Below are 15,293 nucleotides of genomic sequence, written 5' to 3' on the forward strand. Positions count from 1 at the left end.
CGATCGACGATCCGAACACACCATCGGACTCACAACAACGTGCTGATGACGATCCCCGCTTCCAATTTTCCGATCTGACACCCGATCATCCGGAGAAATTTACGGACGATCTCGGCCGTCGATTCGCAAACGGAGCCCGATCGCCACGAAACCGGTGCCAATGCGAAGCTTGAGCTGAGGAGAGTCGGGATATGTCCTTTGATCGTCCATCCTCCGCCGGAGCTAGCCGGAAAAGCTGAAAAACGCCTGCTGCCACTCTAAATTTCACTTTGCCGGATCTTGCAACTCCGGCCACCCCAGCGCTATCACGCTAAAAGAGAGCCCTTGCCAGAGAGGAGCCGATCGCCACCCGACTCGTGATTCCCGCCGACACGCTGCTTCTCCGCCGCCGCTGCCGCCGCCCGCCCACCAAATTCGTCGCCACCGACGACGCACGCCGCCACCTTCCTCTTCTTCTTCTTCTACCATCACCCTCTCTCTCTCTCTCTCTCTCGATCTACTTTCTCTCTCCTCGATCCCATTCCTTTCAATATCGACATTAGGCCCCCAAACTTTTCCTTATTACAATTTGGTCCTTCAACTTCTTTAATTACTTACAATCTTATCCTGCAGAATTTCAATTTAACCCCTAAACTTTCCTTTAGTCTTTCAATTAAACCCTTAACTAATTAATTTGGGTCAAATCCGAATTATTGAAAATACACAATTACAAAAATACCCTTGACCAACATATTTATTTACAAAAATACCAAACTCACAAATTTCCATTAAACCCTCATAATAATAAAATTATACTTTTAATCCTTATTCCAAACTAATCCTCCAATTAAATCCTACACACAATTAAATTAAATAATCAATTTCCAACTTAAAATTTAATACTACTAATCAATTATAATACCAATTTTTTCAAAATTCTTTTATAAAAACATCCCTTACAATTTCTATTATAATTTTCCAATATATAATTTTACTTATATAAATATACATTTGGGGGAAATTTGAATAACCAAATAAAAATATAATTTATTCCTCAAATAATTTATTTAATTAACTCCTTAAAAATCAAACTAATTGGATATGGAAAAATAACTCATTTATTTGTCTAACATTAACATTCAAAATTTGTATTTAAATCATTCCAATTAAACCGAATAAAAATAAAGCTAAAATTAACTTAAATAAAAATTCATTATTAAATATATAAAAATTTAGGATATTACAACCACTAATGTTGTTCTTCCCGCTATGGCACCATCAAGTGCCTCTTGCACACTCTTCTCCACTCAGCTTCTGATGCACTTATAGCTTCATTAGAAAAAGGATTGAAGGATTTTTCAATATACTTCGTGATATTAATTTACTAATATAAAATTTATTTAAGAATTTTTTATTTTGTTAAAATTTAATTTAATTATAATAAATTCTATATAAATTTGATTATATAAAATATTAAATTAATTTTTACTTAATTTAAAATATATAAATTCTCTAAGTTTTATAAATAAATTCTCTAAAAACCAAACACTATTTTAAACGATTTCGATATTGACAGTCACTAATTTGCAGCAAAAGTTGAAAAAGAGTGGAAATTTTCAGTTTGATGGGATGATCATTAATTGGTTCAGTTTGGCTAGAATTCGTTAATAATGCAAAAGGAGGAGGTTGTGAGGTGAGATGATCTTTCTTTAGAAAAGAATTTAATTTATTTAGTTCGTTTTTTTTAAAGAAAGAAAGAGCTAGATCACACAAGATATTAGTAGCTTATATTGTTAGTGAGTAGAAATTTTAGATTTATTTGGACTTTTAGAAATTAAAAAATATAAAATTAGCTATTTTCAAGTATGAGTGTTTAATTGTATATTTTAATTAATTTAATTATTAAAAGATATATTTTATATTTAGTATCAAATCTAATATATATTATTTAAATTTTAGTAAAATTATTGATGTATGAATTTCAATAATAATAATGATAATAAATGAGAATGAGTCTTCTAAAATATTATTATTTAAATATATAAAATTAACAAAATTTTTATATTTAAATGATAATATTTTAATAATAAAATCAATTAAAAACTCTTAATTCAGTTTATTCTATTATTATCAGAATTTACACAATACATTTGACAAACAATTTTATTAAACATTAAAATTAAAATTAATTATAAAACATGACGTTAAAATTCTAAAATTTTAAAATTTATATACATAATAAATGCAAAGTGGATAGATTTTTTTTTTTTTTTTTTTTTTTCAGCCTTTTAAATCTACACAGATAGATACAAGGAAAAGTCAGCACTGTCTGTCGCTTCTTCATCAAAATTCAGAACAGAGCATAGCAAAATCATTTTGTTGATTGAAAAACCATAAACTGAAATCTGCTGATAAATAGGCAAGCCAGAAGAGGGACATGGGCGACGCTTATTTATCTTTAATTAACCCCTTAAGTAGCCAAATCTTGGCCCTTGTTACCTCCTTGACCAAAGACGGGTATGATCTACTTCAAGGTGTCAAGGCAGCAGCAGCAAAGCTCTCAAGCAACTTAACGGCCATTGAAGCTATGCTTAAAACGGCAGAAGAGAAACAACTGGAGGAAACCCATTTGAGTGATTGGCTTGGAAAGCTAAAAATTGCTGTCTGGGATGTAGAGGACGTATTAGAAACGTTTGAAACAGACGTCTCTCTTTGGAAGAGAAAGCAGGAGGTATGTGGCTTTAAGTCTCCTTTCAGTCTCAGTAAAACTTCCTTTGAGTATGATGCTGCTAATAGGATTAAAACAGTTACTTCAAAACTGGGACTTATTGCTGAAGAGAAAAGATTTCAACTTGATGTTAATGTTGATGTGAGGAGGCCTTTAAAAAAACTGCCCACTTCTTCTTCTTCTGTAGAGACTGCTTGTGTTTTTGGTAGGGAAGATGATAAGGAGAACATAGTAGATTTGCTGCTATCAGATGAATCTGATCAACAAAAGAATGTTTCCCTTTTCCCCATTGTCGGAATGGGAGGCCTTGGCAAAACAACTCTTGCTCGCCTTGTATATGATGATAGCAGGGTAGTGAAGCATTTTGAACTTAGGATGTGGGTCCCTGTTACAATAGACTTCAATCTTACAGAGATTATGAGAGAGATGATGCATCTGGGTTCTGATCTATCTCCATCACTAGTAGAGCTTCGCTGTCGAGAATTTTTGCGCGGAAAACGGTTTTTCCTTGTTCTAGATGACGTCTGGTCTGTGGACTACAATGATGATTGGAAGCCCCTCTTACAGCTTTTAGAAATTGCCCAGTTTGGTAGTAAAGTTTTAGTTACTACTCAAAACCAAAAGATAGCAGAGATTATAGAGACACAGCCAGCTTACTTGTTAGACTGTTTGCCTGAAAATGAATGTTGGTCATTGTTTAAGAGTATTGCATTTAGAGGTGGGAATTTGCCAAGCTTGGTGCAGAATGATTTGGAAAACATTGGCAGGGAAATTTTAAGCAAATGCAATGGTTTGCCTTTGGCAGTAAAGGGTATGGGGAATATCTTGCGTGGTAATGTTGATATAAGTAATTGGCAGAAGGTTATGAATAGCAGCGTAATGGACCTAGAGAACTCAAAAAATTCACTTAATATCTTAGCTACTATAAAATGGAGCTATTATTACCTTCCTTCTCACCTAAAGCAGTGTTTTGCATATTGCTCCATATTTCCCAAGGGCTATAAGTTTGACAAGAAAGAGCTAGTGAAACTCTGGATGGCACAAGGCTTTATTCACAGCGAGCAAGAAAGAACAGAGAAGATTGGAATGGAATATTTTGATGAGTTGTTAGCAAGGTTTTTCTTCCAACACTCAAACATTGATGATTTGCAGTATGGAATGCATGATATTATCCATGACTTGGCACAATCAGTTTCAAATACATATTGTTGTCAAGTCAAGGATATGAAATCATGCAGCTTCTCTGAAGATTATCGACATGTGTCATTGCTTTGTGAAGATATTGAGCAATCTTCCTTGAAGATTATCCGTTGTTCCAAGAAGCTGCGAACGCTTCTCTTACCAGGTGACCATTCAAAAGATTTTGGACAAGCACTTAAAAAAATATTCCATACATTGAGATACATTCGTACATTGGATCTGAGTTCGAGCACTCTCCTGCATTTGCCAAAATCTATTGAAGAGTTGAAACTGCTGCGGTACCTTGACCTCTCGAAAACTAAAATCAAACTGCTTCCTGATTCTATATGCAACTTGTACAATCTGCAAACATTGAAACTGTTGGATTGTCCTTGGCTTTCTGCATTACCCAAGGACCTTGGGAAGCTAGTCAGCCTGCATTATCTTGAGCTAGATGAAATATTTTGGTTCAAGTGCAAATCATTGCCACCAAGGATAGGAAAATTAACGAGTCTGCACACTTTGCCAGAATTTCGGGTTGGCTGCAAAACTGGATATAGAATTGAAGAGTTGAAGGACATGGCATATCTCACAGGAACATTGCATATTTCAATGCTTGAGAATGCAGTCAATGCAGCAGAGGCAAAGCTTAGTGAGAAGGAGAACCTTCAGAAATTGGTATTTGAATGGAGTAGCGCAGAAATTAAACTGCATGACCAAGCAGCTGAAGAGATTCTTGAAAACATGGTACCTCACACAAATATCAAGGAACTCCAAATTTGCAACTATACTGGCACTGGATTCCCAACTTGGATGAGAGATGGAGTGCTTCAGAATTTGGTCATTGTCACATTAAAACATTGCACAAAATCCAAAACCCTTACTCTTGGTCAGCTACCTCATCTTGAAGCACTCAACATGGAGGGGTTGCTGGCGTTAGAGGAGTGGCCAACTGTCCGTTGCCCTTCCCTGGATAGGCTAAAGATTTGTAACTGTCCCGAGCTACGAAAGTTGCCTGACATCTTTCACAAGTTAAGAACTCTGGAGATTAGAAGGTGCAACTCATTAAAGGTGCTTCCTGTAGCACCATGTCTGAAGTCTTTGATGGCTGTTGACAATCCTAATCTGGAAGACCAGAATGAAGTAATGCTGCCATCTGAATCTGAAGGGGAAATATCTTCTCTATTGAAATTAGTAGATTTGAGAATAGAAAACTGCCCCAAGTTATCAGCACTACCTGGAGTGTCGAAAAGAGCTGGAGATAAGCAAGTGTAACTTGTTCATGGCCCTCCCATCAGAAAAGCATGCACAAGATCTTCAGCATTTAGCATTAGACCCACTTAGTGATGGAACATTACTGAGCATGGTGCCCATTATTCGCTCTCTTTGCTCCCTTGTCATATCCAAGACAGCAAATCTGGTCTTGACATAGAGCTGCTTAAACCAATTCATATCTAGTCATGACACAATTCAGCTGAGTATTTCATTCAATTTTCTGAGTCAACTTCAAAGTGACAGAGATGTGAGATCCACAGTATACTCTCCTTAACCAGAACATGCTTCAAGTATGTCATTTTCTTGATGTATGTTTTACTAATGAAATGAGTGCAATGTGCTATTCTTGTAAATATTTTGAATTTTTATTTGGAACCACTTTGTTTTAGTTACCAAATATGTCTGTTTTATGCATATATCGATAGATCGTGTAATTATTATGATACAGCACAAAAAGCATCATTTGCAGATCATTGTGCTTTATTTTAACTGACCATTTTTATGTATGGCCATGACTCAAATGGAATGGTTCTGGAAAGAGCTTGGAATTATTTAATGCTAGATTGCTTTCTCTAGTAGGATTCTGTTTAAATCCAATTAGATACTCTAAGTGAAGGTTCAAATGCCTGCAGGAATAAATTCAATAGCAAAACTGAATCTTTTAGATGCTGATTAAATTCTTAATCTCTTCCCTCCTGTACAATACAAGTATAAGAAAAGCTTAATTCTGATTTGTAGAGCACGAACCGAATGGTGACCGACTATATGACTGAAAATATATATATATATATGTTATGTTCACCAAGCAGCTTAAAAGGACAGGCAAAGGAGTACAAGCACAACGGATAATCTGTAGAGCAAGGTCAGATGGCCTAATTTGAGACCTGGATGGAGATGGAGTTCGGAATATAAGATTCTTGTTTAAATTTTGTTTTTTCTCAGTTAAGCTTCAATGAAAAGACAAGGTTGAATCAAACTCTGCAGAGGACTTTTATCTCATTCGACCAAATCATATTCTCTACCTAAAACTCTAGTTAATTCTCCTCATGTAAACTGAAGATAAAATAAAACCATGCAACGAATCATGTTAAGCTGTAAGCAGCACCAACGAAGAAATTCATTGTCACACGATCCATTTAAAATTTCATTTTCCTAATTACGCAGAACAGATCCTTATTATCAATGAAAGGAAGAGAGAAAAAAAGAAAAAATAATGCATTCTGGGTTTTGGTGGGTTTTTGCTAACGAACTTAAAAGTGTTAACTTTATTTTTCTTACTTTAAGTTCGATTGTTGGTTAAGCAATCTCTTCTCTTTTCCCTTTTTTTTTTTTTTTTTTTTTTTCTGTTCTTTACCTTTGCAAGAAATGACCCTTTTTATTTTTATTTTTGTTATATAAATTGTTATTTTCCTCGTAGGGATGTTTATCTTTTTCCCTTTCAGCATTACATGTTTTGTTTACATGTCATGAAGCAATTCTAAATTTCTAACCATATGCGTAGATTCTTTTAGGTGAAAAGTAATGATAAAATGTTATTTTTTAGCTTTGGATAATTATATTTTTAGTATTTAACATTGTATACAAATGTATGGTAATTTAAGGGGAAGAAAAGTGAATATAAAGAGAATTAGTTTTAATTGTGGGAGGAAGAAAATTGAAAGGAAATGATTCTCCTTCATTCCGATCATTCCGATTGTAAAAGTTGAATGTGATTACACTCCAATTTGGGAGGTAAAAGTTTTAATCCATAGAAAGAAATTAAAATATAATTAATTATTCTTTCTATTTCTATAATTATACTAACAAAAGTTAAAATCAATCAATTTCCCTCCTTTGTTTTAATAAAAAAATTTATATAACCAAATAAATAAGATAAATATTTTTTTTCCCTTTCTTTCAACTCCCTTCTCTTCTTTTTAAAATATCTTCCATTCTCTTCCTCTTTTTATTGTCATGCATATTGTAAATTTGTTAAAAAATGGCAATCAAGTGATTGAACTTTTAAAACTAGTAATTAAATATGGCAACCTATAATAATATAATATAATTATATTTTTAGCATGTTGCATATTATAAATACCGACTTGAGTTATTTAAGTTAAATGAGATAAAAAATAAGAGACATGTGATAATGATATATTACAAAAATAATAAACTTTTTCATAATATACAAATATATTTTTACCAAATAATTAAAGTATTATAAAAAAAATTAGAATTCATGAATTTGGAATTTGGATTAGAATTACTAAATTGGGAATTAGGAATTTGGATTCTAGGTCACTGTCACTCTCATAATCTTTTCTTACAATACAAATAGAGGTAGCAAAATGAGAGATGACGAAAATAGAAATTAGAGAAAGAGGGGGCATTATATCCTGTCCTCAAACCATATTATATTATGATCCGACCCAGGTACAACACATGTGTCAAATTTCTAGCGTGTGTTTTTTGAAATTATATTTATTAAATTTGTACTAAATATTTATTAAACATGTCCTGAATGTTTATTGTTTAATCGTTCAATATTCATTGTTTGCTAACTTTATTTTGTTGAAAAAATATTTGTATCACAATAGAAATATTTATAGTATAACTTTAGCTCAACATTTTTTGTTTGTTTACTAATTGTATTTATGTTATGTCTATGTTATATATATTTGTTCGAATCGATTAGTAAATATGATGTTCATTAATGATAAATATCCATTAACAAACTCATGATTATTATATCTATGAATAATAAATGTTTATGTCAATCATAAAAATATTTTAATATGCATCACAAAAACAGTAAATCGAAATTTCATAAAAAATTTACATCATTTTTATCTGAAACAATATTTCATAGTAATATGAAGAATATATATAAATTTATAATTACCGATTAACAAAAATAAGTTAATGAACATGCATATCATAAATAATGAATAACCTTCACTAAAACAATAAATATTTTACAATTGATATAATAAAAGATGAGCATCTTTATAATAAAAAATAAATATTGTGCCTAAAAATGATAAATATTGATGTCTATCATAAAAATATAACACTTTTAGTTATGAAATTATCAATTACATATTGATAAAAAATTTAACTATCAAATGTGTAAAATAATTAGTTTCATTCACTAATAATATAATGTTTTAAGTATACGAATACTTCCTAAAAATTATATTACATTAATTTTAATAAAAAATAATTTTATTATTTTTCAAAAGTATATTTAGACTTTTTTTGGAGTATGATTAATTAAAAAGAATGATAATAAATATATTATATTTTAAAGTGTATATACCTATAATATAAATATATATATATATATATATATATATATATATTATATAATATTAAATTTTGAGACGTAAATTTCTTTAGCATGTTATTATATTTTAATATATACAATTTTATTTTGACATATATATTATTTTAATACATCGTATAAAGGTTACTATAAATATTAAAAATAATTAATTTATTATAATTTATAAAAATGTTATAAATATTTATAAAATATAAAAAGTTATTTAATTTTATCTATAAACTCAATTATATTATTATTTAAAACTAAAATAATTATAAAAATTATACAACACATAGTAAAAAATAAATTTAATAAATATAAAATATTTACTTAATATATAATCTCTTAGTATAATATTAATTTTTATAATTTATTTATCTTAATTTTAGATTTTAAAAAAATCTAAACAAGCGGAACTTTTGTCCTACATGTATGGCCCTGCATCTGGACCATACTATAAAGTAATCCGAGGCGCAGGGTATAATTTGCCGAGAAAGAGAGTTGAAAACAAGAGGTTCCAACAGCATCTATAACATAAAATTTACCATAAGGTAATAAATATATTTTAATTTTTGACATGTTCTCTCATTCATATGTTTGTAAGAATTTAAAAGAAGTCTGAAAGTCACCTGCTAAAATATTACTTTATTATTCTTTTACAGGTTGCAACATTCAATTATTATTTTAAAAATTTAACTATTTAATTGTCATTTTTTAACAAGTTCAGACATAAAAAAAATACAATTAATTATTCCTTTCAGCTTTTTTATAATATACTTTATTTCTACTGCACTGATGTTGTAATTGGGCAATGATGTAATTGGGCTTATTATGCAAGACAAAAGAATCATTACTAAATGTATATTTGGACATCTCAACTTTAAATATTTGATTACTATAATATTTTAATTTTTAATTTAAATAAATAAATATTTCAATTTATATTTTTTATAATATTTAAATACTTTTAATATATATTTTACATAGTATTTTAATGTTATTATTAAATAAAATTCAGATATATATTAAATTAAAAATAAAAATATTTAATAAATTATAAATATAAAATTTAGATATTTATTAGGTTAAATTAAAAATTAAAATGTTAAAAGTAACTAAATATTGAAAATTCAGGTCTCTAAATATATGCAATGTGACAAAAAGTTATCCTTTTATTAAAAAATTTATCTTCTCTAGCTCTTAATTGGTAGTTCGCTAGCTAGTGATTCATAGTTCATAACCCACTTATGGTTATACTTCATAGCTATTTACTGTCTGATCTACAATTTACATTCTTTTTACTTGTTTCTATTTTTTTTCTGCAAATGAGATTACATATGCATATATATAGTCCAACAGGATCGTACATTTTATACCATAGACGGGCTTAGGCTTTTTTTTTTTTGTGTTTTTTTTTTTTTATCTTAGCCTTGTTGTCCCCTACTTTCTCTACCTCTCCAAGCTTCTCAAAGAAGCCAGCCCATAACCCATAAAAGGGATAAACATACCACCACAATATTTTTGGGCTATGCCAAAAAATAAAAAAGAAGCATAAATTAAATGAAATAACTTATGCAACAAAGAGCTCGACCCATAACAATCTCCCCCTCCAGCTCGATACGGGTAAGATGATCACCTCTATGATCACTTGAACTTCAATCCTGCAAGCTTACTACAAACAGCAAGTTTGCTTACAGGAACTCCCTTAGTCAACATATCCGCACCATTCTTGTCGGTGTGGATTTTTTTCAGCTTCAAATTAAACCTTCGCTCTGATACCAACTGTAAGACCCAAGGGGTATCCCGACAATACCCACGAGATCAATACAAGACAATTAACCAAAGAACACTACCCAATTGTATATAATTAATTCACTGAATCAAATAACTCATAAAACCAATTTTGGACAGCAAGCATATAAACATGATAATGCAGAAAATAAATCAACCAACGCACGATATTTTTACATGGAAAACCTCTTCAATATGAAGAGTAAAAACCACAAGACGTGTAAGGAGTCCACCCTTACTTCTTCTCTCATTATGATAAAATTGAGGGCAAAATGAACCCAATTCAGTTCACAACAACTCACAACCCACTAACAAGTTCATACATAAGAGAATTAACAAGAAGAGAAGAAAAGTGAAGAAATCACCAAGAACGTAGGGTTCTGTCCAGATGCAATATCTGAAAAACCAGAGATCAAACGATCGATCCAACCGTTGAATTTGAAGCCCTATATGTCCTCAACAAGCTGATCAAATTTCAGCACGATCCGATGGTTGAAAACCCGGAATTATCCATTTTAGTGAAGGCTGTTTTAGAAAATCCGAAAACAGCAGCCCCTCCTCTAATCCTTTAGCTTCTCTCTTTTGTTTTTTTTTTTGTTTTTTTTTTAATTTTTTTTACCCTAGCCTTGTTGTCCCCTACTTTCTCTCTTAGGCTACAACACACACCTCTCCAAGCTTCTCAAAGAAGCCAGCCCATAACCCATAAAAGGGATAAACATACCACTACAATATTTTTGGGCTAAACCAAAAAAAATATAACAAGCATAAATTAAATGAAATAACTTATGCAACAAAGAGTTGGACCCATAACAATCTCCCCCTCCAGCTCGACACGGGGAAGATGATCACCTCCATGATCACTTGAACTTCAATCCTACAAGCTTACTACAAACAGCAAGTTTGCTTACAGGAACTCCCTTAGTCAACATATCTGCACCATTCTTGTCGGTGTGGACTTTCTTCAGCTTCAAATGCTTCTCCTCAATCACATCTCGCAACCAATGATATCTAACATCAATATGCTTGGTGCGAGCATAGTACATTGCATTCTTGCTCAAATCTATAGCACTCTGACTATCACAGAATACTACATACTCACCTTGCTTCAACCCCAACTCTCGAAGGAACCTCTTAAGCCACAACATCTCTTTGCTTGCTTCCACAGCTGTTATATACTCTGCCTCAGTAGTTGACAATGCTACACATTTTTGTAGCTTGGATTGCTATGAAATGGCTCCCCCTGAAAATGTAAACGCATAACCTGAGGTAGACTTTCTATTATCAAGATCCTTTGCCATGTCTGCATCTGTATACCCTTCAAGAATAGGCTTGTCACTTCCATAACACAAACTCAGTTTGGAAGTGCCTCGCAAGTATCTGAAGATCCACTTCACAGCTTCCCAGTGAGCCTTACCCGGATTGAATGAGTATCTACTCACTAATCCAACAACATGTGCAATATCTAGTCTAGTACATACTATAGCATACATCAAATAACCAACAGTAGAGGAGTAAGGAATAGATGACATAAATTCTTTCTCCTTCTTTGTTGTAGGACAAGCTTTCTTACTAAGTTTGAAATGAGTACCAAGTGGTGTACTAACCGGTTTTGCATTCTTCATATTAAACCTTTCAAGCACCCGTTCAATATACTTCTCTTGTGATAACCACAACTTCTTAACCTTTCTGTCACGAGCAATCTCCATGCCTAAGATTTGCTTTGCAGGACCCAAATCTTTCATATCAAATGACTTGGACAAGTCTGCCTTCAAACAGGAAATCATCCCTGCATCTTGTCCAACTATTAGCATATCATCTACGTATAGAAGAAGGATAATGAAGTTACCTCCAGGAAATTTCTTGAAATACACATAAGGATTAGCAGAAGTCCGTTTATAACCATTACTTGTCATAAATGAATCAAATTTCCGGTACCATTGCCTTGATGCCTGTTTTAGCCCATAAAGACTCTTCTTCAATTTGCAAACCAACTTTTCATTCCCATTTTATTCGAATCCTTTAGGCTGCTCCATGTAGATCTCTTCATGCAAGTCACCATGTAAGAAAGCTGTTTTTACATCAAGCTGCTCCAACTCCAAATCAAGACTTGCTGCTAAACCCAAAATGGCTCTGATAGAAGTCATTTTGACAACAGGAGAGAAGATCTCATCAAAATCGATGCCCTTTTTTTGATTGCACCCTTTTACCACAAGCCTAGCTTTCCGCTTCACAATCTTTCTTGTTCTTGAAACCTCATCTGTTTTTCAAGATCTTTTTGCCTTTGGGAGGCTTCACTAGCTTATAAGTCTCATTCTTCTGCAAGGAATCCATCTCCTCCTTCATAGCATCGAGCCACACATTTTTCTCATCAAGAGATAACACTTCTTGATAGTTCTCTGGCTCTCCTTCATCAGTGATAAGAATGAACTCTGAACTTGGATACTTTGTTGAAGGTTTGCGTTCTCTTGTCGACCTTCGAACATGTGTATCCTCAACTTGAGAGGTAGGCTGCTCCCCCTGCCCATAAACCTCTTCACCATGATTATCTACTTCATAATGTTCATCTTCATGCATTTCGGCCTCTTCTGATGAAGACTCATCAAGATCACCATCTTCATCATTTTCTGGTACATTAGCATCAGGTTGTACCTCACCAACATCACCATCAGGTGTCATCTCAACAATATCATATGTTGGCTGAACAACAGAAGGAGTAGAAGAAGAAACATCAGTAGTATCAAAAGACAGCTCTGAAGTAGAAGTGTACTTCGTACTCAGAAGATGTGCACCCATCTCGTGCTCAAAGAATACTACATCTCTGCTTCTTACTATCTTCTTCCTCTCAGGGTCGTAAAGTCTAAAACCATACTCTTCATCACCATAACCAACAAATATGCAAGGATTAGTCTTGGAATCCAATTTTGATCTTTGCTCTTTTGGCACATGCATGTATGCCTTGCATCCAAAGACTCTCAAATATGAATAAGAAGGGTCACACCCTTTCCATAACCTATCCGGAATGTCAAGACCAAGAGGAATCAAAGGAGATCGGTTAAATAAGTACACTACACAATGTACTACTTCACCCCAAAATGTCTTAGGAAGATTAGACATTTTAAGCATACACCTTGCCTTCTCCACAATGGTTCTATTCATCCTCTCTGCAACTCCATTGTGTTGTGGTGTACCAGGCTCTGTCCTCTCGTGTCTAATGCCATGAAGTGAACAATAATTCTTGAACTCTGTAGACGTATACTCACCACCATTGTCAGTTCGAAGACGCTTCAACTTTCTGTTTGTCTCCCTTTCTACCATGGCATGGAATTTTTAAAATGTCTCGAACACTTGGCTCTTGTTCTTTAATATATACACCCAAGTTTTCCGAGTAGCATCATCAATGAAGGTGACAAAGTAACGATTGCCATCAAGAGAGTCCACTTCAATAGGACCACAAACATCAGAGTGTACCAACTCCAACTTGACCTGCTTCCTATTAGACTTCCTAGAAAAGGAAGCTCGTTATTGCTTTCCTGCCAAACAATAATCACAGGGGTCAAGTGTAACAGATTTATTAACAGGAATAAGAGATTTACCTGCTAACAATTTTATTGCTCTGTCACTCATATGTCCCAATCTCCTATGCCACAAGTTAGGTGAATTCTTGTCTTCAACTACATTCGCCTCAGCAGAACATACACTCAAGTATGTCTTATACAAAGTGCAACACAACTCTCCACGAGCAACAATCATTGAACCCTTAGAGAGTTTCCATCTACCATCACCAAAACTATACCGATAGCCCTCTTTATCAAAGACATTTGTAGCCAACAGATTGAGGCATAGATCTGGAATATGGCGCACATTCTTCAATGTAAGCTTGCACCCAACACTTGTCTTCACACAAATGTCACCTAGTCCAACAATGCTTGCTGAACTCTTGTTACCCATTTTCACACTACCAAAGTCTCCTGCTTTGTAGTTCATGAAGTACTCCCTGTTAGGACTGCAATGGTATGAAGCTCCTGAATCTACCAGCCACTCTGAATTTGAACCATCAATGTGATGACATTCCTCTGTTGTACAAATAAAGGCAACCCCATCCTCATCTTTTGACACAGTTGCTGAAGTGTTTTTGTCATCTGCTTCCTTTGGTGAGTCTTCTTACCTTGCTCTTTCTTCCATCGGTAGCAAAACTTCTTCACATGACCAGGTTTGTTACAGTAGTGACATGTCCTAGTCTTCTTGTTGCCATCTCGAGACTTGGACCTTCCCTTTGAATTACCACGGCCTTTGGGACCCTTACTCTTGCTTCTTCCTCTGTTCTCAATAACAAGAGCATGTGAATTATCAACTCCCATCTCCTTTCTTTTGATCTCTTCATTAAACATGCTTTCTCTGATGACATCCAAAGATAGCACACCATTCGGAGCAGAGTTACTAATAGTCACAACCAAGGTTTCCCAACTATCTGGCAAAGAACTCAACAAGAACAAAGCCTGCAATTCATCATCAAGAACAATCTTCATAGTAGTCAGCTTGTTAATGATATCTTGAAAATTACTAAGATGCTCAGACACAGACTTTCCACCTTTCAATTTCAAATTAACAAGTCTCTTTATCAATGAAGCTTTGTTATGAGCAGTCTTTCTTTCATACAGACCTTCCAATTTCTTCCACAAATCATATGGGTCGGACTCTTGAGACACATGGTTGAAAATGCTAATATCAACCCATTGTCGAATAGTCCTTAAAGTCTTTCTTTTCAACTTTTCTCATTCTTTATCTTCCATCTTATCTGGTTTTATGGGTTTAATAATGTAACCACTAGAATCAGTGGCAACATCAATTGGGTCATACAAGTCTTTACAATACAACAAGTCCTCCATCATCGATCTTCAGATGGAATAATTGGTTGATGTCAATTTCACCATTGAACTGCTACTACTCAACTCCATAATAACAGACAAATTAAACCTCCGGTTTGGTACCAACTGTAAGACCCAAGGGGTATCCCGACAATACCCACGAGATCAA

General features: G+C 33.4%; 1 protein-coding gene across 1 annotated transcript; it reads left to right on the forward strand.

Annotated features, from left to right (window-relative positions):
- The first annotated feature begins 2,254 nt into the window (after positions 1-2,254).
- LOC8282037 (putative disease resistance protein RGA3) lies at positions 2,255-5,644 on the forward strand. The gene has a single exon (XM_048370129.1). It carries the CDS (start codon positions 2,417-2,419, stop codon positions 5,159-5,161), a length of 2,745 nt encoding a protein of 914 aa, XP_048226086.1. The 5' UTR covers positions 2,255-2,416; the 3' UTR covers positions 5,162-5,644.
- The last annotated feature ends 9,649 nt before the right edge of the window (positions 5,645-15,293 follow it).

This window comes from Ricinus communis, chromosome 10, assembly GCF_019578655.1.
Source record: "Ricinus communis isolate WT05 ecotype wild-type chromosome 10, ASM1957865v1, whole genome shotgun sequence".
Lineage (NCBI taxonomy): Eukaryota > Viridiplantae > Streptophyta > Magnoliopsida > Malpighiales > Euphorbiaceae > Ricinus > Ricinus communis.